Source organism: Pseudorasbora parva, chromosome 11 (genome assembly GCF_024679245.1).
Source record: "Pseudorasbora parva isolate DD20220531a chromosome 11, ASM2467924v1, whole genome shotgun sequence".
Classification (NCBI taxonomy): domain Eukaryota; kingdom Metazoa; phylum Chordata; class Actinopteri; order Cypriniformes; family Gobionidae; genus Pseudorasbora; species Pseudorasbora parva.
In genome coordinates this window covers 26,370,962-26,395,273 of record NC_090182.1, presented here as the reverse complement: position 1 = coordinate 26,395,273, position 24,312 = coordinate 26,370,962, and the positions used below count along the sequence as shown (strand labels likewise).

The 24,312-nt window shown below is 38.4% G+C and overlaps 2 protein-coding genes across 8 annotated transcripts in view; both read right to left on the bottom strand.

Moving 5' to 3' along the window:
* Nucleotides 1-4,586, bottom strand: part of mcf2a (MCF.2 cell line derived transforming sequence a) — a 41,678-nt gene extending 37,092 nt beyond the window's left edge. For 2 of the 3 annotated variants that reach the window (XM_067457618.1, XM_067457620.1), the window contains exon 1: nucleotides 4,027-4,583. In XM_067457618.1, the coding sequence (XP_067313719.1) occupies nucleotides 4,027-4,120 (94 nt within the window). In that variant the 5' untranslated portion in view covers nucleotides 4,121-4,583. Of the gene's footprint in view, nucleotides 1-4,026 lie in introns of all 3 variants that reach the window. The other variant, XR_010908382.1, reaches the window with a different exon arrangement.
* A 1,520-nt stretch (nucleotides 4,587-6,106) lies between these two features.
* The window catches only part of atp11c (ATPase phospholipid transporting 11C), an 82,494-nt gene continuing 64,288 nt past the window's right edge, over nucleotides 6,107-24,312 (bottom strand). The window contains exons 14-32 of one of the 5 annotated variants that reach the window (XR_010908381.1): nucleotides 23,539-23,726; nucleotides 23,376-23,447; nucleotides 23,129-23,202; nucleotides 22,350-22,453; nucleotides 21,993-22,174; nucleotides 21,638-21,904; nucleotides 19,371-19,548; nucleotides 19,161-19,263; nucleotides 18,410-18,555; nucleotides 18,250-18,309; nucleotides 17,729-17,856; nucleotides 17,511-17,646; nucleotides 17,020-17,085; nucleotides 16,817-16,920; nucleotides 15,097-15,253; nucleotides 11,337-11,445; nucleotides 10,005-10,036; nucleotides 6,925-8,695; nucleotides 6,107-6,863 (exon numbers count right to left, since the gene is read on the bottom strand). Coding sequence is in view for 4 of the 5 variants with exons in the window: in XM_067457614.1 (XP_067313715.1) it covers nucleotides 11,341-11,445; nucleotides 15,097-15,253; nucleotides 16,817-16,920; nucleotides 17,020-17,085; nucleotides 17,511-17,646; nucleotides 17,729-17,856; nucleotides 18,250-18,309; nucleotides 18,410-18,555; nucleotides 19,161-19,263; nucleotides 19,371-19,548; nucleotides 21,638-21,904; nucleotides 21,993-22,174; nucleotides 22,350-22,453; nucleotides 23,129-23,202; nucleotides 23,376-23,447; nucleotides 23,539-23,726 (2,070 nt within the window). In the remaining variant the exon portion in view is untranslated. Of the gene's footprint in view, nucleotides 8,696-10,004; nucleotides 10,037-11,336; nucleotides 11,446-12,840; nucleotides 12,932-15,096; nucleotides 15,254-16,816; nucleotides 16,921-17,019; nucleotides 17,086-17,510; nucleotides 17,647-17,728; nucleotides 17,857-18,249; nucleotides 18,310-18,409; nucleotides 18,556-19,160; nucleotides 19,264-19,370; nucleotides 19,549-21,637; nucleotides 21,905-21,992; nucleotides 22,175-22,349; nucleotides 22,454-23,128; nucleotides 23,203-23,375; nucleotides 23,448-23,538; nucleotides 23,727-24,312 lie in introns of all 5 variants that reach the window. The other 4 variants (XM_067457615.1, XM_067457614.1, XM_067457616.1 and 1 more) reach the window with 4 other exon arrangements.

Genomic DNA, 24,312 nt, shown 5'->3' with positions numbered 1-24,312 from the left:
ATTATAGTGTATATATACTTTTTGTAAAAAATTTGAGATGCATTAGAAAAAGATGATCTTCTAAACTAGAAAGCAGCATGAAATATCGTTCTGCCTTTCAATCATTTACAAATTCATTATGTATTATGTATCATTATTATATATTATGCAAATATATAATAAAATAATAATAATAATAATAATAATAGGCATAGCATGTTTATAATAAGAAAAATAGAGATTAGGTCTGTGAAAAGATTAATAATGAATATAATTAATAAGAAATTTTTGCTATTTTTCATGGAGTCTGTTGAGGCACTAATAACTGGAGTATTTGCTCATCATGCTCTTCCATGTGACTTCAAGGTTTATAAGAAATCCCAGCACTGGCCTTACACTGTTAACTTTAGGCATCGCCCTTCTCAAACAACACAGATAGAAACCACACCGTACACTCCTTTGAGGGTGTGTTCAGACTGAGATAATCAGCCAGTCTGTGCAAAATAAACACATTATAGTTCCGTCCATGTGAGCATGTCTAAAGGCCTGTTCAGAACATAACTAAGGCAACGATAAAGATCTGGTCGTAGTTCTAAATAGTTTAAATATAAATAGTTAAAATTGTTATAAAAATAACACACCAGTCCACACTACAACTATAACGAGAAACAAACTGAATCACTTTCAGAATTATTTTTTCCCCTGATAAACGATAAAAACATTGACAGCCAATCAGAATCCATCTTGCTTTAAAGCTACACTGTGTGATATTTTCCCCCATCTAGCGGTGTAAAGGTATATGACAATCCAATGAATATTAGTTTCTGTTCCTGTCAATTCCGATTTCGTTTTAACTCCTACAACGGCCGATTTAGTCCAAGATTAACATGGCTTCCAGTTTGACCTCATCAATGAGTGCCATCGAGTGTTAAAATGCGAAAAGCGAAGCTTGAATTTACGGGTATGTCCCTCTTTGGCTAATGTACTTTCAAGATGGAGGAGCAACATGGCGACCGGCATTCGAACCCTTCACCTGAATGTATTTTCAATGGTATATTATAAACTTACGAGAATAATTTACTTGAAAGAATTAAATATACATTAATGAGCACATATATTTTTGAAAGAACTAAGTGTTTTAGCTAAGAATAAACTAAAAAAGTTACACGGTGTGGCTTTAAAGAGCTCGCGCATTTTGCAACAGGTGATAAAAGTGCCGTGCATAGAATAAACAGACATGATATTGTCCGTTGGTGTGGAGACTGAGGACACTGATATAGTTATTATCTTTATAGTTATATCGTTCTTGGTGTGAACAGGCCTTTGTAGTAGTTCAGTCTTTAGCCCTTGTCCACGCATCTTTTTGTCTCCGCTATGGCCTTCCAACAGCGTGTTTAGCAACGAAAAATTAAGCTTTTTGAAAATGCTCTCCAACTGGATACATTTGAAAATGCCGTTTTCACGTTGTAGTGTGGACTGTGAAAACAGAAACGATGACATAAGTTTAGTCATGTCACACATAGGCTATTGAACTAATAGATGGGATATTAATGTTCATACGAGCCCAGCTGTGCCTGTCATGTGCTATTCACTTTCACACAGTTTCACAGGGAGGGTTTAGGCATGCGCAGTAAGGTGAATTTAGCATTTTCGAAGTTTTAGAGTAGTCTAGATGAAAAACTTTTGGAAAATACTTAAAAACAAATGGGTTTATAATTGATTGATAAAGGCTTAAGTATATTAAATGTATTAATGATGCATTTTGAGAAAGGCTGCTAATTTAAACTGTTAAACTGTTCACAAAACACAATAAAATGACCTAATGATAACATTTCTGATTTTTTTCACAAACATCATTGTAGATATTTAAACTAAATGCTTGAATGGAGAATTAGTTGCCTGAGCATTTATACAGTAAATTTAGAAAAGCATGAAAACCTCAGAGAGTGGTTAGCTTAGATAAACATGTTTTTTAAATTGACTAAGCCGAAAGTTATTTGGACACTTTAGTTAAACTTGAATTGTAATGGTTTACATATCAAGCCAAGTGGAAATATTTCAAGTAAAACTTTACACCAAAAAAAACAAAAATCATTTATTGGTTGTACAAAGTCCATCTCACCAGTGGTTCTACAATAATTTTATGAAGCAATGAGAATAGTTTTTGTGCAAAAAAAACAACAACAACTAAATAATGACTTATATAATGAGGGCCGATTTCAAAACAAAGCTTCGAACCGTTATGAATCAGTGTATCGATTCCTTATTCGGATCGCGTGTCTGAATCCATTCAGCCGATCTCTGGCGGTAGCACTTTTAGCATTGATCATTGAATCGGATTAGACCATTAGCATCAATCTCAGAAAAAAATTACCAAAGACTTTTAATATTTTCCTATTTAAAAATGGACTATTCTGTAGTTACTTCATGTACTAAGACCAATGAAAAATGCAAAGTTGCAATTTTTTTTAGACCGATATATTTTCGGCGTAATATCACTGCACCGCTGCATCCATGGTATGGTCGCAAAGTAAAAATATTATCTTTGAAAAAATTGTCTTTGGTCATTTTTGAGGACGATTCTAATGGTCTAATCCGATTCAATTATCTATGCTAAGCTATGCTAAAAGTTCTACCGCCAGATACAGAGATCAGCTGAATGAAATGAAAAACGGTGAACTGTTTAACTCTAAGGGAGTATTTCCCCCTAAAATGAGCCTATTTTCCAAAAAAATGGAGTGTTCCTTTAAATGGCCAAATACATTTTGGGGACATTATGTATTGCAGGAGCATCATGAATGAGTAGCATGTGCAAATTTTCATTTATACATACAATTTCCATTTATTTGCATGCAATGTAAATAAAAAGCTTTTATAATAAAAATACTAAATCAATTGAAATCTTATCTTAACATTTAAAGCCGGATCTAATGTAATGTGGTTGTGGAAATGAAGGGGGTGAGAGTTCAGATCTGAGGATTAACAACAGAGCATTCGAAACACAACATTTCAGCTTAAAAAAACGGCAACTCAGATCTCAGAAAAAATTCTGATTTAAATACACCGTGAACCTAATGTGCTAAATATACTGAGGAATACTACCATCTGATTTTCTCTAAACAGATTCGGGCATGCACCAGCATGGATGTTACCTAAACCTAGACAGGTGTTGTTCACAATGGCTCTGTTGTTGTTGTTGTTGTAGTGAACCTGTCTCTGCCTGAGAGGGACTGCTGTCTCGTATTACACTGCATCATTACAACATAATAAACACCTTTCCACAGCATTACTTTAACATATACGTGACGCTCACACTCACAACAACACCAACACAGGGACAGATGCCAACGAGCCGGCCACACTGCCAATGCTAATCCCGCTACAATCACTTTGAGGAATACAAAGCATTATAAAAGTAAATATTACATAGCACAAAACAGAACTGAGTGGTTCAGACCTGGACCTTTAAATGGCTTTAAGTGATGCCTGAGCAAAGACACAGTGGCTAAACATGAAGATGCTGAGTCATTGTCTGAAGAACATTCTCTGGGTTTAAAGGCGAATTAAGAGCCAGAGAGCAGGGCAGAGGATGATAATAATAATAAAACCGGTGTTCTACTTCATGTGTCACAACGTGCCCCATTTGTAAAATGGACAGTGCAACTTCTATTTTCATCCTTCAATCTCACTACTGGCCCAAATTCACATTGCATGATTCTAAACTGATTATGAAAAGCTTAGTGTATCAGCCCATCAAAGCACTCTTAATATTGAGATGTCATGAAAACATTATGCTTTACCACAGAAAAATGTTTATCCATGCAGAATACCCATGGAATTCCCAATGCATTTCATTACAGAAAGATTGAGTTTTGCACATATTTCAAGCAGATTATAAAATATAAATTCTAGGATGTGGCCAAAAGTACAGAGAGCACACATAATCCTTGCAATACTACGTAAAACAGCAGTGAACACCCTGACAGCCTGCTCTCCGTATGGAAAAGTGGTAGTTTTTAAAGACATGCAAACATATAGGCTACTCACGTTGCAGTGTGCTCTCCAGCTCCGAGCCTGCCTGCAAAAGGTTGTAATAGCCCTCCATATCTTTCTGGGGCTCTTGATGAGAGGCCGAGCCCATTACCTGGCAGTTCCCGGAGAGGAGTGACTTGAATCTGGGCCTGTCAGGCCCTCACATCCTACTCCACCCAAGGATTCATTTTACTACCTCCACAGATCAGATCCCAGCTGAGGTTTCAGTTCCGTGCTTATCAACTCCCCAAATCACCTTGAGAAGGAGCAAGTGCATCTGCAAACTCCAGCAGAACAGACAGACCCACCGCTGGAGGAAACGGTATCTGGAAAAATCTACTGTATGGCAAACAGCCTGCTACAGCTGATAGTAGCACTGCAATACATCTCAGCTTACAAAAAACACACACACACAAACACACACACAAGGGAGGGGCAGAGAGGATGAGGTTCCTGTCCCAAAATTGAATCGGATTAAAAGGGTTTCCTGTCCACAGTGCTGATGGTCTGCCTTCTTAAAACACACCACACACACCCCATCCGGCTGCAAACTCCTGCGAGTTAGAGTGCGTCAGATCTGCATCGCTGTTACTAAGACTATTGACACTCTGCCAACTCCCTCCCCATTGACTTTCTCCTCTGTAGACTTTAGGCTCCACCCCCTGCTGATCTCCACCCTCCTCATTGGTCGATTTCCCTTCATAGGTAGTGGCTTCCTCACGGCATGCTGTATTACACCCATTCTCAGCCTTACAAGCGCGCGCACACACACACAAACAGGCAGGCAGGCTGTTCTGAATATCACTATTGACAGCAAAACTATTTTTTCATCTAAGAATAATGAGTTTCATTGTTCAGAATACAGAAAAGTATGACGTGTGGGAAAATTGTGCAAAGACAAACAGCTACATGAATAAGAGGCATTGTTGTCAAAGAACACACTATTTATGCTTCTAAAACCACATCTTGTCCATGAGAGACGGCAGGTTTGAAATAGAAATCCTCTGAAATTGTTGGAGAGTATGAGACAGCACTCTAAAGCTGATGATACACCGGGCAACTTTTTGAGCAATGTTGCCGGGCAATGTTGCTAAAAGACTTTGCTGTGGGTTTTTTCCCTTTAAGAACGGGCCAACCAAGAACGGGATCTTTGGATATCCAGATAGAAATGTGTTGCCCATTCTTAATGGGAAAGTGCCCAAGCAACATCTTTTAGCAACATTGCTCAAAAAGTTGCCATGCGTATCATCAGCTTAACACCTGGGGCCTGTACCATGAAGCTGGTTTAGCTGGCTAGCCAGATTTGTTTAAGCTTAGTTTGTGCCAATCCTGGGTTTTAGGTATCATTAAAGTGGTTTGGCTTTTAGCGGTGTTCATCGCCAATGCTTATTTATAAAAATTAATAATTTTCAATGATTTAGATATAATTTATGTAATTATTATATCCTTAATCAATTACACATTACACAGGAACTTGGTTGGTGGATTTGGTGCAAACAGGGTTAAATAAATACTGATGGAACTTTAACGTTGTAGGCATATTTTTGCTGGAGATCCTGGACATCTTGTTTAGATACATGGCATCATGGATTAGCGAATACCAAAAAGATTTGAACAAAAATCAAAACCTGACCACCTCTGCTAGAAATCTTATAATGGGCTGTGGATCTTCCATCAGGACAAAGATCCAAAACAAACACGGTCCCAGTCCCATGAGTGGGGTGAACTGAAGAGAAGCACCAACATGGAGCTGGGAATCTGAAGGATCTGGAGAGATTCTGTTTGGAGGAATGGTCTCTGATGTTTTGTCAGGTGTTCTCCAAACTCATCAGTTATTACAGGAGAAAGTGCGGTTATCTCAGGAAAAGGGGGTTGTAAAAAAATAAAAGGGTGCCAATAATTATGGCCAACATGTCTGTAATTTACCCCTACTTTCAATTATTTTACTTCAATGCTTCAATGAAATGTTCGATTTTTGCAATTTTTTAATGGAAAAAAAAAAAAATTAAACGGACAAACAATGTGCGGGGGGTGGGGGGGACACAATTGAACTCAACATAGAAGAGGCAAAAAAGTAAAGCGCCAGACACAAATATTCTTTCAAAACAGCTTTTTATTAAAGAAAAGTTTGAAACAGACTGGTCTTGAGAGGTACATTCAGATCAGCTGGAGCCTGAGGGACATGATGGAGGGAGCAGGGCTGACTGAGTTAATGCCTGATTCATTTCACAGCAACACATCTCAGCCCTGCCTCGTGCTCCACAATCAGGCTGCCTTTCTCTGCATTTGTATTTTTTGACATTTTCTTTTTCTTACAAAAAGTGGCTCAAAAAGTTTCATTAAAAATACAATCAAATAATTTCATATATTTTTATATGTATTCAGGCAACATGAGAATCCAAGAATTATCATAAGCTTTGAAAATAGCATCTCTGAAGTAATTTAAAGGTCTGTTTGGAAATTTCAAACATTGCAGGCAAGTTCCATTTACCTCTCTTAAACTGAGCTGAACAAACACATAAATGTCTTGATCTTGGTGAGTGTGTATGTGCTCACCAGGGTTCAGTCCAGTGGTGGCATTAGTGGTCACACATGCACTGAGAAAAAAAAAAGGGCTCTCGCTGGATTAATGTTCACACTGAAACATCACCCCAACCGGCCTTACCTGTCTAGCTGAAAAGCGGATGTAAATAGAGCTCTGATATATTTTCTCTTAAAAGCTGATTTATGATGTAATCAGAAATGAAAAGAAGGCCTGGTGGTTACGCAGGGCTGTGATACAGCTTTATTAAGCCCGACCCAAGATTGGGAGCTGAACTTAAGATGCTTAGCATCATGACACAGTCAAAGGTCTAACACACACACACACACACACACACACACACACACACACACACACACACACACACACACACACACACACACACACACACACACACACACACACACAAAGTTAGTTGAAGCTGGAATGGGGGAATTTTTCATATGGCATTTTTTTTTAAGAGAAACAATTAAGAAAGACGGTGGATCTTTAAACACCCATTTTGGGCTACAAGCAGAAAGAAGAACGGAATAGATCGTTCATATTAAAGGGACACAAAGATCGTTTGGACCTATTGGACTGATCTCTGATCAGAGAAATTGCCCAGAGCTGCTGGTCTACAGGTTCTGCTCAGGCTTACAGGATACAGAAACCCAATCTGTTCAACAGCGGATTGCACAGGCAAAAAAATAAAATAAAATAAAAATGGCACAAGCTGATAATGATTAATTTAAGCAGAGAAGGAAATTCCCCTGACAAAAATATAACATTTGTGAGTATAATTACAAGATACAATAAATATGTCAAAAAGAATCACACAGTCAAGAACAAAATAATTATAATCTAAAAGGTGATTGAAGTCATGGCACGTAGAAATGGAATGTATTCAGAAGTGAAGAAAGTAGAATGAAGATCCATTCCCTCCTAACCACTAGAGGGCAAACATAGGTTTCAATAGGCATTAGACCTACAGCTCCCATTTCACTGACCTAAGCTCCACCCCTATAAAGTGATTCATTCAGTTACCTCAAAAAAGTGAAATACGCGTGCATGTGGACGTGAAAGTGCGTTTTTGAGCACTGGCCTGATATATAGAGCTGACACATTGCTCAACAGTGAAGCTCACTCCGAAATACGAAATTAACTTTGCATTGACGACTAACCTTAGCATGTGCCGTTACCACGGATAATTCACCTTCGAGGAAAAACTGAAGAGAGAAGGTCTCACGCTTTTTTCTTTCCTTTTTTTTTTGGCATCAAGCAACAATTTCCGCACTTTTTCACTAGCATATTTCTTACATTTATAATCCAACTGTAAACTGATCCCCGTTTCAACAAAGAGTAACATTGAAAACTGTGACAGTACGTTATCAGAAAATCTGCAAGTAATTTTCGATTTCTCACACGCACCCGCACACGTACATGTACAGAGTTGTTGGGCACCATGGGATATCCCAGAACTCCATGTGGTTGAACAAACAGCGAGTTGTTGAAAGGCAGCTTTTATACCCATAGGGTCAGGGCCCTCAGTGCAGCATCTTAGAGAGAGCTCACATTTAGGGATCTCGAACAGCTACATATCACAAAACTCTAAACTACGATTTGGGATTGCGATCACACCCGCTAACCGATCACAAAAGGGTGCCAACTGTCTGCCAACAAAGTATAGTAAAATAGAGAGCATGTTGACTGCGGAAAGTGGTATTTATAGGAGTTTTTGGGGGGCATCATGCAAGAGAACCAATAATGAAGAAACCGGGCGGAGCATGGATGTTGGTACATTCTGCAGCAGGTGAGCGCCACGGACAACTTATCCAGCGATTTTTCCCGGTAGGGTTGAATATGAGAGTATGGCAGCAGGGCAGGGCAGAAAATGTTGTGAAAACGTAGTTCCGGTGGAATTGTTCTGGGATGAGAGGCTTTGAGAGAAGAGAAAGGTGGAAAGAGGACTGCTGGATCAAGGCCTGGTCTGAGCAGTTTAAGGTGGTTCCATTGTCATGTTTCACTTAAACAGGCAGGAGGAAGGGCGGTGACCCCGAAAGATGCAAGGGTCCCACTTCAGTAGTCTTAACCCATGGCTGTCCATGCCCATCAGTAACGCTCCTTCAGATGTTTATAGGAGAGGGGTGTGACAGCAGACACCTGTGACGTATAAAAAAAATAAAAATAAAAAACAACTGTTTAGCACACATGTCAAAACTTATTTAACAGGTGAAGAGGATAGATCTGATAGATCTCTTATTTGATTGATTCCTCAAATATAACCAAACCAAACTCATAAACCCAGACAATTCTCTACACAGAATCAAACTGATCTGCACCAAAGAACCATCCTAATCACAGGAGGATCTGGTTGTCAGGAATGATTTTCTCATATTAGTCCAAATAAAACACGGATGTGAATCCTGGTTTATGGAATGTCCTGGATTTAAAACAAGTACGCTATGTCTCAGATGCTGTCAATTACCATAGGCGTTTAACATTTATTCACCACTGGCAAGGCAAAATTGGCTTGGCTGCCAATACAGTAGAAAAGCAAAAAAAAATAATCTAAAATTGGGGCTACATGACAAAAGAAAATGGAGAAAAAGGGCTGTGGCGTTCCCTTTTGCCCAACGCTTTAACACCTATAATTCACTTTTGACTTTCCATTAACAAAAGCATTAGAAAAAGGGCTGCACGATTAAAAGAAATTAAACTGCACGTAAATGACGCTCCATATGAAGGCCAGAGGGCGCTCTCTCACAGCAATAACGATAATGCACATCATTTCAGGAACACCCTATGGGCATCATACGATTGCTGTATCTGAATAAACAGAAGATTGAAACACTTGAATTGATTTAACATGACTAATAAACACAAGACTATGATAAAATATGGTTTATCGGAGTTCTTCAAGCTTTCTCAGTTATTTTCATGATAATTAAGTATATTTATACTTCAATGCTTATCATCATAGCCTTTATCCCAGTATAGAATACTATGAGGTACATTTGTGTGCCTTATTCTGCGTAATTATCTCACAGAAGGATGCTGTGGTTCATAAATGATTCTCATGTTGACGCGCGTGGCTTTTTCAAATGCATGTTATAAGCGACTCAAACTGGCTGTGCTTTCAGATGGAGCAGTATTTACCACTGATCACAGAGCTGTGCTTCACCGACAAGCTGCGCACAAAAACAATCGCACTAATCCAAGTGATTTCGGGTTAATTGTGATTAATCGTGCAGCCCTAATTAGCAACTACCAATGGAAGTCTGCAATTTAACATTTAAATCTTCTCCTATCAAGTGGTCAAAATTGGTCAATGAATTGGCCAATGAACTTCTGGTAACGCATTACTTTCATAACTCTTTTGGATGGATTTGTTGGTGAATGCAGATGCGATCCGAGATCATTTTTTTGATTTGAACCCAGAACATTCCTTAGATCATATTGAGCACTTTACCTGTCTGTGTAAGTTGAGGATTCCTCTGACAGCTGAGAAGAACAGAAGAGCAAGTTTAATGCTGGTGAGCACTTCCTAACTACAGCCTCACCAATAACTTATTACAACCATCACAAATTGACCCCAAAAGCTTCAGGCACAGGCAAACATGCAAAACACCCATTTCAGCATGCAAAATGCAAAGCATTAATGCGGGGACAAGTCACTGGATCAAAATAATGCCCTACAAAGGTTAGACAGCCAACTTCAATAGTCACAAAAAGAAAATCGAAACGAAAAGGTTCCAAATTACAAACTAACACACCACACAAAATACCCAACACAGCAAAAGACACAAGACCAACATGACACTGTGGTTTCATTTCAATGTACTGAATTATTACACAAAACAACCACACTCATGTTGTCATTCACACACATATAAATGGGATTAACCAGAACAACACGACAGATAACAGGTTTAGTCAGTTAACAAGGACCCAATCACAGGTTACTTGAGGAGCACATGCAAGGAATAACAAGGGGCGGAGTTTCCCCTGGCAGGCTGAAAGGATCATTTAATATTCATTCATTGTTTCATTCTTTTTTTTCCCTTCGGCTTGTTTTTTTATTTTTATTTTTTATTCCTTACAGACAACAGTACTGCACTGTGGTTAATTTAAAGGTTAAATATGTATATGAAGATACTACAGGGCCAAATGTCCTGTAACTCTTGATCTTATTTTACATAAAGTGCCATAGCAGAATTCTTGAAAGTAAAAAATCCCATTAAAAAAGTCCATAGAGAAAATATTATAACTTGTTACATTGAAAAGTGGTAAAGTACAACACTATACACAGTCCTGAAGCAACTATTCTTTCTTTCTTTGTTGTGTTAACGCATAAAAGACACTAGTGATTTTTATATTAAGAAAACATTGTGTCATTTTTAAATACTTTTTGATTAAAATTAAATGTAATTGTCAATCTCTGGATGGTTTGGCTCAAGATATTTGAAATCTCTAAGGTGCATCATTTTTACATCTCTATGGAGAAAATCAATGGGAAAACGCCAAACAAAAAGTAAGCAGTCACTGTTGAGCTGTAGTGTGGTCTTTTTCTTAATACGTCAAAGACTAAATGTCTTTTCAGCCAACCGATGTGAGTTCATCCTGAGGCTGAGGTAGGGAGAATTTCTACAGCAGAATTCAGAAGAAATTTAAAGCATCCCACAGAGGGGGCCCGACTGAACCCAAGGGAAGGAACTGCACCGACTACAAGGCAAATCCCTTGTGGATAACTAGGGTCAGGCACTCAATTGGGGCTCAGATTGGAAAGTCTGGGGTCTTGTACCTGTTCATTTGACAGAATTGGACTCGTCTGAAAAGGTTCTCATGAGCAGGGGTCTGGCTGAAGACTGAGAGGAATGGCTGCCCGCAACATTCGACTGACCCGGCTTTTTCTGAAAGGGGGTGGTGAAAGACACTTAAACACGATGGATCAGACACACAAACACACACACACACCTACTCAAATACGCAACTGTTGTACAGTTAATGCTCCTTTAAAAACAATGGAAAGGATGTTTATAATTATGAGATTTCATATTTGAGGACACCATAATGTGTTTAGAGTTTCCATAAAGATTACTTTCATGGAAGAAATCATAATGGTAATTTTTTAACATAATATATCTATGTTGTACTAGATTTTGACTATAACCCACACAAAAGTCAGCCAACCCAACACTCAAACAACTCCATATAAAACCACAAAGGTCCGGGTGGGGTTCTGATTTGACTTACTGATTCCAGTTCAGTAATGATTCAAGTAACAATTACACTGTAAAAACATTAATGTCTCCAATTGGAAATTTTCGAGTGACTGATCACATCTAAATTTTTCAGTTGGCCAAATTGAATTTATGTGAATTGATGCAATTTAATTCACAGAAATTCAATTTGGCCAACTAAATATTTTTTAGATGTGATCAGTCACTCGAAAATTTTCAATTGGAGACACTTTTTTGTTTGTTTGTTTTTTTGTTTTTACAGTGTATTACTTCTACATTTTACTACAATTACTAACTAGACTCAGTTTTTCAAAGAAATGAACATGTCATAAAATATCTGCATTTAAAATAAACTTTGTGTTCAAAAGAATCTTTAAAAAAAAATGAATATGCATTATGGTTTATTTATGCTTAATCAGAAAAATACTTTTACTGCATTGTCTTTTAAACTGCATGTCACATTATATATACATATCACAGTCTTAATTTAAAAAGGGACAAAGTTAAAAACGCCTCCTTCGGCTTTCTTTTTTCCGCGATCCCTAACACTAACAAGACAAACACTTTCTCACACATCCACACAAAATCTCACTCTGAACCAACCAGCACAAATGCACCCATAAAGTCACAGTGGTTTGTGTGGGGAGTGATGTAGGCTGGGCCGAGCATGCATGCAGGACACCCCGTATGTTTGTGTGCTGCATTCTCCTGGCTGGACATGCAGAGACAGCAGGCACCTGGAACAGGCAGCTGAAGGAATCCCCATCATACCCTGCAGCCCTTACAGACACCAACTGAGGACCACAACTCAGCTTGAGGGGACAATTCTTGCGCAATGCCTCAAGACAAACACCCACTCCAAAAAATGCCACCACGATACCCCGTTTGACTGACAATCCGAACCCATAACATACATATTTGAGCTTGCAAAGAACACCGCCTCACAAAGCGGGAGCAGAAACAAACGGGTGGAAGACAGCAGGCAGGACACTGAAGATACAGACAGGCAACCCAAAGGAGGAGGGACAGTGAGACGAAAAGCAGAAGAGGAGCAGGCAGAGAGACCTCAGTCACTCCAGGAAAAGCTGTGAGTGCTAGCAGTCTGCGACAGCATGAAGATAGTGGATGTCCCAGAGGAAGGAAGACGTCGTTTCATCTACGGCACAGCACATAGGTGGGCAAGAGACCAAAGAGGACATGAAAATTAAAAGAAGGGTAAGAAAGGGTGGAAATAAAGTTATGGGGGTAGAGATAGAGAAACAAGAGAAATGTGGCAGAAACGCAATTAAACTGAAAAGCTCTAGTAACTAGAACTCTATGTGTGGTTTGAGTCAGCAGAAAGTTGACCAGTTTTCCATTCTCCTGGTGGAAATTGCTTGCCACACAAATCACAAGACATTTATGGTCTGCAGAATAGATTATTAAACTATCAGGAATATTAATACATTTTTAAAAAACTCAAACTACCATTCAAAAGTCTGGGGATGGTACGTTTTTTTATGTTTTCAAAAATGTCTTATGCTCATAAAGGCATTTATTTGATAAAAAGACAGTAAAAACTGTAATGTGAAATATTATTGCAATTTAAAATAATTGTTTTTATTTTCATTTTAAAATGAATTTATTACTGTAATCGTAAAACTGATTTTTTATCATCATTACTCCAGTCTTCAGTGTCACATGATCCTTCAGAAATCATTCTAATATTATGATTTGGTGCTCAAGAAACATTTATTATCATTATTAATGTTGAAAACAGCTATGCTGCTTTATATTTTTGTGTGTTTACAGTAATACATTTTTCAGGATTTTTTGATGAAAAGAAAGTTCAAAAGAACAACTTTGATCAAAAATGACAGTAATGCCATTTATAATGTTACAAAAGATTTCTATTTTTAATAAATTTACTGTATTAACTCAAAAAAATGTATTGACCCCAAACTTTTGAATGTTAGTGTAGATTCTGAATTACTGAACTCCAATTTTATCTGTAGTAAAATGCAAATAAACACAAACCTGCCACGGCATGTTCTATATTAATGTGCATAGTTGTTTCACTTTCATTAAATTTCAATAACACCTGATGATGTGACCAAGTTCAGCAGAGCTTGACTAAGCAGATGAGCAGTGATGATGGCTTAAAGGCTGTACTGCAAAGAGTTTTTACAACAAACTGCAGTCATTAATAAAAACATTGCTTTAAAAAAAAATATTAATAGAGTGTAGAGTAACTGTGTATTTTTTTCTTTCTAGGACCTGTAATACAAATTAGCTTACCTCTACACAATGTATCGTTTTACAATTTACAAGTTACATTGGTCAATGAAGACCATGTTTCTCATCTAATAGAGTTCATTAGGCTATAATTATATAACCATAATTAAAGTTGACAATTGAATAAATTACATTATTACATTAAGTTTTAATTGACATGTGGCATTCTTGGAAGGGACGCGACACCTACCTGTGAGGAAGCAGGGGGCAGATTAGCGCCGTATGCTCATCTCTGGCCTGAAAGGCTGCTTAACTAGTGTCACAAACATTAGCGACTGCCTACAGCGTGTACTCACTTCCTTTAAATAATTCAAATGATTGAAGGGGTCTAATTATTGTTTATTGGTTCTAACTGTGATATGTTAGCCGGTTGGGTAGCCACTGACAGCAGCACAGAGTGATGGGGAATAAAAGTCATTTAAATAAGAGCGATACATGGGACAAAAAGCTACAGGAGAGGAGGAGAGGACATCGAAGAAGAGTGATAGTAACAATTAGACTGATTGACTTCCTGTCTGTTTGACCAACCTCAACCATCCAAACTGTTCAGAGCCTTGAAACAAGGCAAGACTTCTGTTAGGAAAAATGTCAATGGTGTAATTCATGACAGTCGGGGAAAGTGGGGAAAAGAGACACTGGAGAAGTGGCAGAGTTTAAGAATAAAAAAAAAGTAAGGTCCTGAAAGGTAAAATAAGGTACAGGTGCATCAAAGGTAGGGGATTACTGCTGTACTCAAAGAAATATGTTACCGTGTCCTAACCAGGTGTGACAGGATAAAAAATTCTCTCTCTACGGTATTATGTGCTAACCAGCCATGACCACACTAGGCAACAGTGCATTGTGCTTGCCTACATGGTTACTAAAATCCTGGTCAACATAACTGTGAATTCAATTCTCTTCTAATTGGACCTGACTGCGTCAAGTCTTGTCTGGTGAGGACACGGTGTAAGATGAAAGAAGAACAGACGAATAGGTAAAACAGGGATAATAGGAGGGATATAGAAGAAATGAAGAATTGAGGAGAAAATATGGGAGGGAGAAGTATACCTGTCGTGAATGGGGGCCTCTGGGCTTGCGGAGGACCACCAAAAGGATCTCTGGCAGCAAACTGAGGAGAATGAGGATGATGATAACCAGCCAGGCAGACACTGAACTCAGCATGTTAGCAAACACAAAGTACAAACGCTGCTGCTTCAAAAACGGCCTAGAAAATAAGGGAGAGCAAGAGGGAGAAGAAAAACAACAATACAACAACTTGAGATAGGTTCACTTAAGCAATTAAACATGGGTTAATTCATTTAATTGATCTTTACTGGTCATTTTGTATTTATTTATTTATTTATTTATTTATTTATTTTTGCTTCATTCTAGTCACAGCTATACAATAGAGCCACGAAAAGAAAATCCCTAGTGGACCGCATGTTAATCTGTATTCTGAATTATCAGTAAAGAAATACACTCTTTAAATTATTCAATATTTGTGGCCCGTGCTGGCAAATTCAGCAAATTTTCAAAAATTAGTAAAGAAACTCTTCAAAATTATGTATGATTTGTTTGAATGTAAGAATTTGTTGAAAACATGATTGAGCTACACCTGTTAGAAGTCAATAGAGTCAGCAAAGTCAATTTTGAGACAAATTGAGGTAAAGTTTTCTGAAGGTTTCAAAACAAAATTACCTAGCAACCATACCTTAAAATCCCTGGTAATAAAACCAAATGTGGCACACATCAAGTCAAAACCAAATATCTATAGGAAAAATATATACTGTATATTCAACCTTTTTCCCTTTAATTAATGAAACAGACAGCCTATATATTAAGACTTACTTTATCTCACAAATGAACGTTTGGTTAAAGAAAAACCCCTGATGTACCCCTAGTTGTAGAAAAACCCCTGATGTACCCCTAGTTGTAGAAAAACCCCTGATGTGTAACATAAAATATCTAAGACATACACTGCCCGGCCAATAAATAAAGTCGCTGTCTAGATTTAAACAGGCAAATTCTTAAGTGTCTATGATTAGATCATTATTGCAGTGATTATGCTTCTAGCATGTTATATGTTTGGCAACAGTTCTTCTAACACTGACTGATGGATTGTGTAGCGTTTCATTTCTTAAACAGCCATGTAGAACGACACATCATGACCATTTTCCAGGATAACAACTTAAAGATTAAACTCAAACTGTGAAAGAATGGTTGGGATGGAGCATGAAGGATCATTTTCACACATGAAGTGGCACCTCTTAAATTAGTTGAAGGTCTTTGGGATGTGCTGGAGTAGACTTTACAGAGTGCTGGACTATTTCATTGTCAACACAAGATCTTGACCAAAAATGAATGCACCTCTTGATGAGAATAAAAGCTGTGATGTTATTTCCACATTTTGTCTTGCCTGTAGCTCAACATTATCCTGTGCGCATTCAGACTCCTTTTGCCAGCACAGGTCACGTTTATCAATCAAACTCAACAAGATGTAATGTTGAAGTTATTTGCATCCTTTTAAACTACAAATATAATATTAGCTTAAAATGTACAAAATGTATTATCTTTAAGCTATTTATAGAAATGTCCTGAATGCTTTTGTACAGTTTGAGAACTAAAAAATTGGTTTTATTATTATTAATGTAGTACTAAATTATGTTAACCATAAAAATAGAGATCTGAGTCTTAACCATATCATCCATATTTGATATGACCACGATTCTTTATTTATGGAATATTTCAGGTTATTATAAATGATTTAACGACTTTAACGTTTCCTCACCATATGATGCCTCCCCAGAAGAAACTGAAGAAAACATAGAAGGCCAGTGAGCCCCAGATCACAAAATGGTTGATCCACGTCCAGTGCCGTGTGTCTAAAGCCAGCTGGAACAGGGGAAATAGTCAGTCTCTGACAAATGAAGATCTGAGATCAATTTTTTTTTACGGTTTAGAAGTTTGAGACAAACTAATCAAACCACCAACCTTCAATGTCACAGTGAAAACAAGGACTGTAAAGACGATTGTTCCATAAGACCAGTTTCCGAAAACCTGAAAAAGTAAATCAAATGCACTTTCATTCAGACAGCTTTTAAAGTCACCACGAAATCAAATTATTTTGGCTAAATATTGCAGCATTTATTATAAATGATTTATCTGTGAATATATCTTTTATTCAGGTGCCCTCATAACCTTTAATCAAAATAACTTCCCCTCCATCTTATAACATCTAATCTCTGATGAGGCGTTTACTCGCACAAGGGCAAGACAACCTGTCACTCACATGAAATCCCAGCAATAGCAAACCAACAAGTCAATAAATTCCTGATAGATAAAATCAAGTCCCACCCAAGTGTTTTGCTTTGTTTTGTTTTTTGTTATAGAAGATTTTCACCAGGATATACATCACATTAGGGAAGAAAAGACTATTGCAACTTCCCTTTTATGCTGACTTTAAAAATCAAAAGAGTTCTAACCTGCCCGTTATCCTGTAGTGCTGGATTGCTGAACAAGAAACGGACACCAAAGAAGAACAGGAGTCCCTGAAAAATTCCTAATACGGTCCAGTAGAGAAAGGGGCGCCAGCGTAACGTGGCATTTTTGGCTATTTCTCTGTGAGAAGGATAAAGACATTTCATTTGTACCACGCTGTTGCTGATGCACTAAGTAGAAGAGTTGCAGTGCAGACTGGCACCTGTAGAGGGTGGCGTTGTCCAGCAGAATCTCGATGGATATGTGCTGCTCCAGCAGGCTGTAGGCCAGAATGGGCATGGAGGTGAAGCAGATGTTGTACATCGTCAGATAGGCTGCGTCGTACAGGGGCTGGGGAAGGGGAGCGAGGGAAAGGACGGGGCACCGGGGAGGTTAATACCACGTAAAGGATATCACACATGTGCACACAAACTGACACTGTGGCAACATGCAATGGTCGTGAAAAACGTGATGTCAAAATCTTTTGGACCAATTACAGGAAAACACAGCTGAGAGTTTTTTTTGCGAATAAGAGCCGTTTCCTTTTTTTTTTTTTGATGGCAGTGACAGGACACTACTAGAGGAGAAAGAAGGAATGAAATGGGATACAACTGATAGATAGATATATCAGTTCAAAGAAGGGCAAAGAGAATTGCAGAGGAAAGATGCAAAGTAAAGCGCAAAGGCAGAGGAGAAGAACCTGCTGGGATGTGGTCTTCTAACAGGCCCTTTATTTACACATACCTGCTGAGAGTATCCACAGAAAAACTGGTAAAGGAACTGAGGTAATATGAAGCATAGATTCTAAGGGAGAGAAGAAAAAAGGATTAAAAGAGTCACTAAAATAAAAAATAACTACCTTTATATTTACAGACTGAAATGGGCCACTGGATGCCAGACGCACCTTATAAAAGAAGTACTGGACGAGATGAGCAATGCGCACATAGTAGAGATGCCCATGAGCCAGCAGAAGCTTCTTTAAGTGCTTGAGTTTAGGGATGGCATAATCACTGTTCCTCACAGCTTGACGACCCTCCTTACCTTTAATACCTGAACACACAATAGTAACAACATCACATTCCATCGCAGAAAAAAAAAATCCTAAGCAAGATATGTTCACTTTAATCATGTACACTACCATTCGAAAGATTAGAGTCAGTAAGATTTGTAATGTTTTTGAAAGAAGTCTCATACTAATTAATGCTGCATTGCATTTATTTGATTAAAAATACAACAACACAATAATATTGTGAAATAGTACAACACTTTTAAATTGTTTTCTATTTGAATACATTTTAAAATGTAATTTATTTCTGTGATGGAAAAGCTGAATTACCTGGACTGGAATATACCAGACTTCAGCGTCACATTATTCTTCAGAAATCATTATAATAGGCCGATTTAGTTCTCAAGAAATATTTCCAATTATTTTCTCAGTTGTACGGCTTTATATTTTTGTGGAATCGTGGTTTGATTTTTTTAGTTCAAAATGATCTGACATACAAATCTTTTGTAACAATGTCTGTCACTTCTGATCAATTCAATGCGTCTTCTTTCAAAGTATTTTTCAAAAACAAAACAAAACACAAAAAAATTCTTACTGAGCCCAAACTTTTTAACAGTAATTTACTTGCAGACACATGATAAGATCTCACCAATGCCCACGTGTGCCTCGAGAATCATGCTAACATCATTGGCCCCATCGCCAATGGAGAGGGTGATTGGGGAACCTTTGGAGCTCTTCACCATCTTCACTATCTAAAGTGAGTAAAAAGAGAACTTCAGCCAACTAATTTATAAAGTATAAGTGCATTTTATTTTAGACACCATAAAGAGATGGCAAAATGGCAGCCTGCAGGTGTGACCTGAGCTTTCTGCAGGGGAGCCATGCGGCAGCAGAGCACGGCGGTGCTGTTCTGGCAGATCTGCAGAAAGAGGCTCCTGTACAGGCTGGCATCTGCATCACGGGGTGGGTTCATCAACAACGACAGCGTAGCACCATCTATGATGAAGCCGTACTCCTGATTTGCTGTAGACCAACTCCTGTGGTACAAAAAGGACACTAAATTAGAGGTCATTAAATACACTTCACATTTGTACTACGGTTGTAAATTCTTGTCAATACAATAAGCCTAAGATTATTTTTATGTTATGACTGATAGCTGATAAATGGCGGATCCTAAACCTCTATACAATTTGGTCTAAATTTTGTCAAGTTTTTGACAAGTGCTCTGAGGGCCTGAAGTTGAAATAAAATCAACTTTGAGCAGAAAAGCCTCTGACAGTGTTTTTCCATTGTCCAAACAAATAAATGGAGAAGTGGGCCTTCCATTGTGGTGACCAAATTTTGCAGTCTTCGAACGTTCCAAGCAACTGTAATGATTGAGGAGAAACTTATGGTGACTGTCACAGGTTACCTAAAGCTGTATGACTTGATCCTTTTTTGTTTTAGTTTCTGCTAATATGACAGTTTACTTAACCACAGCTGAATCTGTGGTTGCCAGTCAGGGGACACTAAAAATATGATTAAAGTTATTCAACTTATTATACAAATAAAATGTATGAATTAGGTCTTATTTAATTCTATAAACTTAAATACTGATCTGCCAACATTGTTGCTATATGATAATTTAAAGGGGGGGTGAAATGCTGTTTCATGCATACTGAGCTTTTTACACTGTTAAAGACTTGGATTCCCATCCTAAACATAGACAAAGTTTCAAAAACTAATGTTGGACGTTTGATAGAGTATTTCTGTGTCAAAAATACTCCTTCCGGTTTCTCACAAGTTTCGGAGAGTCAAGTAGACCCGAGTATGGGTCTACTTGACGTTAAAAGATCGGAAGGTCCTTGTATGGGCCGTACGGGCTCTTCTCCCGGTAGGGTGCGCGCGCGCGTCACTAGCGCGAGAGAGGAAATGCAAGCTGTAAACAGTAAACTGCTCTCAGCTGCAGATCCAGTCGTCCGTGAACACTAATGTCGGTTATAGTCCGCGCCGCGCTCCACTTCATTCCTCCACTTTGACATTAAGCGACTTCACCGCTTCAGCACAGCATTCCAGGAAGGCAGCGCTGCATTTGAACCGATTTGAACGCAGAAATGCTTCAGTCGCATCGCAAAGTGGATCTCCACACTCCAAGAAGTGTGTTTTTGACAGAGCGGTCTCAGCGATAAAGGTTCGGTCCTGCTTTGGAAGCAGCCGGTGAGTAAACTGCTTCAAATGTCTGTGCTGTTGCTTATCGTCGCGTATGTAAACATCAGTAAACGTCACGATCGCGTGCTTCACGATCGGACTTCATTGCTGTTCTATGTAACTTGTTACACTACTCTGACGTGCAAAACCGTTTTGCTTGCTACTAAGGTTTGGTCGCATACAATAGTCCATAAACCGAATCATGTCATGTTGACATGCCACTAAATACAGTACATACCACAGAGACGGACGTCCTGCTGTTGCTGTTTCTATTTCAGCCTCCGAATTAGATTCTGGATCATATCTATTAACGATGGGTTTCTCCACGCTTGAGGACGTCACCGCTTTGCGCATATGTCATTCTTTAGCTCCGCCCACACGATACGCCTCCAGGCGCTCGGTTTTTTCCCGAAAAGACTCGGTACAGCCCATATTTCTTTTACAAATATAATAAAACGAAAGACTTTTCGGAGATATGAAGGATGCAATACTACTCTATAGGTACTCAAGATTGACATGAGATTGACTGAAACTGAGTGTTTCACCCCCCCTTTAAAATAAGCTGATAACATCACTGTTTTCTCCAGAACTGTACAGCCAAATCTAATTTTGTCGCAATATTATCCTGTTTGACACTGTGAAGCTGCTTTGACACAATCATGATTGTAAAAGCGCTATATAAATAAAGTTGATTGATTGATTGATTGTTGCACAGAAACAAAAAATAATAATTTAAACGCAGCGCACTTCTCTTGTCTAAATTTAGACACATAGGTCAAAAATAAAAAAATAGGGGAAAGGCGTATACAGAATTAAAAATTCAATATTGACAGATATTAACAGATTTTAATATTGATCAAATAAAATCACTATGTGGTACTGTTATATTGTCAATTCCTAAAATATCAAAATTCACTAAAAAGAGCTCAAGGGTCTGACCTGGTGACCCCTGCTTTGACAGGCGGGGCGTCCAGCACTGCTCTTCTATGGTAGTCCCGTAACAACTCAAGAAGTTTGTCCTCGCGCTTTAACCTCCCATCCTCCAGTGTCCGCACAGTCAGTTCCAGTAGCTCCGTACCCCGCTGGAACAGACGACAGGCATAGCAGGTGGACTTGGCCGTCTCCATTTTGTCCCCCGTCAGCACCCAAACTTTCATCCCTGCACCCTGCAAGGCCTCCATGGTCTCCGCTGCCTCTTCCTGAAGTCTGCAACACAAGATGTTAAGATGTTAAGCTATCCAGAGCTTCTCTTCGAAATATCAACATGGCATAAATAGCAATTTGGGTAACCAACCGGTCCTCCACAGCAGTCGCTCCGATCAAACTCATGCCCGTCTCCACTTGGTTATACATGGCCATGAGTTTCTCCTCCCTGTCCTGAAGAGCCAGTCTAGCCTCTTTCAGTCCAGTGTCTGCTGCGGCATACTCCTCAGCACTCAGCTGCTTATAGGCCACACACAGTGTACGGTAACCCTCCTGACAAGCGAAAAAAGGCCAGAATTTAATATAATCTCTACAGGACGTCTATTTCAAGAGAGATTAAATGAAAGAGGTTTATGATTTATTCCAGTATAAAAATCTAAATGGTCATAACGTCCTTGGAAATGAAAGACACTGCAATGCATTAACATTCTTTAATCTATTGTAGTACCGTTGCATTTCGCTCAACGTGCAACCGAATTCTGTCCACCTCCTCTGGTTTGACTCTTGGAAAGATAGAGGAATCGGCTCCCTTACAGAAAAGCAGCGTCTCCCCTAAATTAAAAGTAGAAGAAGACAGGTGAGAGACATTCAGAGTTACAGATTACAATCATCTGCAAAACTAACAACCGTAATTCTATGATGTTCTGTTTGAGTAAGAAGGGGAAGAAAATCAAAATAGTGACTTATGATAACAGACTGACAACATCCAAAACAAGCATTCATTTGTGTCAAAATGCAGAAATGCATTTAAATAAGAAGTTAAAAATACAACTAATGAAACCAAATTGTGTAGCAATTGGTTGGTGGGTGAAAGAAAGAAAGAAAGAAAGAAAGAAAGAAAGAAAGAAAGAAAGAAAGAAAGAAAGAAAGAAAGAAAGAAAGAAAGAAAGAAAGAAAGAAAGAAAGAAAGAAAGAAAGAAAGAAAGAAAGAAAGAAAGAAAGAAAGAAAGAAAGAAAGAAAGAAAGAAAGAAAAATAAAATTTAATAAACAATTTGTATTTGGGTTTCTGCTTCAATGTAAACATATGGCATTTTCCTGCCAAGTCCATCCACTAAGTCTGATCACTAAAGAGGTCACTTCTCCTCAAGTCACATGGTTTAAGTTATCACTCATGTCACATCAACAGCAGAACTGGTGCTGGACAAGTTACACAATTCAAACCTCAAACCCTGCATACGAGCACTAGCAAAAGTCTTAGCAAGCATCACTATTGATCTCTAGCTCACCTGATTTGGCCTGGACAATGACGCTCATTCGCCGACGGACTGGGTCAAAGTTTAGGACATGGAGCAATTTATACCTGAAAAGTCATATAAATAATATGTAGAAATCCTAAAATTAATACGAATACATATCTATGCAAACATTCCATACAGCCATATATATATCCCTCCAGGTTCATAAACATCCAGGGGTGTATGCCATATGCCAAGCATATAGTATTGTGATGAGACGTCAATGATCATAACTTACTCCTCTACTTCATTTAGCCTGTTCCTTATCTTCATGTTCTTACTCTCCAAACCAAGAAAGGTGAAGCCATATCTAAAAAGAACAGAAGTCGTATCAGTAAGTGCCAATGTTTCCACCATTATCAGACACAAGAAGAAATAAGAAATGCTTATCATGGTCCCACCTCATGGCTCCTTTGACCAGTGCGATCTCATCAGGAGAAGAAGCGATGAAGCACCTTTCCTCCTCTGGCTGGGAAAACCCCCCATCAATACCATCAACTTGGTCCCTAAGAGTTTCTTCCGCTCCATCCTCCTTGACCTGCACCGTGTGGCACAGACACAGGGCCCGTAGAAAGAACTCCTCTTTCTCCTGGCAGACAGAAATGAAAAGGGGAAAAAATTATACATGTCCTTAAAGGACAACTCCGGTGAGAAATGAACCTAGGGGTAATTAACACGTTTACCGAGTAGATCGTTCTCTGGGATACGTTTTCATGAAAATCGAATATAAAATGTTTTATCTATAAAAACAGATTTGCTTTTAACGCTTGTCTATGGGGCACAGGGTAGTAAAATTAAATTGCTAGTTAATACCACTAACAAGGCTCAAAATAGCCTCACACTAACACGGCAGCATAATGAGGGTCCCTACATGCAAACCAAAGCATTGAGAACTTTGTAAGTATACAAACAGTTTAATAAGAAGATACTTTATAAAGACAGTCCATTAAGCGTATACAGAGAGGAGCCATCTTGGAAAAAAGGTCTCAATGAGTCGAGCCACGAACCATGTGTTAATTACCCCTAGGTTCATTTGTCACTGGAGTTGTCCTTTAAGAACATGCATATTTGGGCATATTAGTGCCTGTTCCACAAATCTAGAAGTAAGTTTTAACATGAAAACAAATTGGTAAATAATTGAATAATTTGCCTTTCACCATTGTTTTATTTTAATT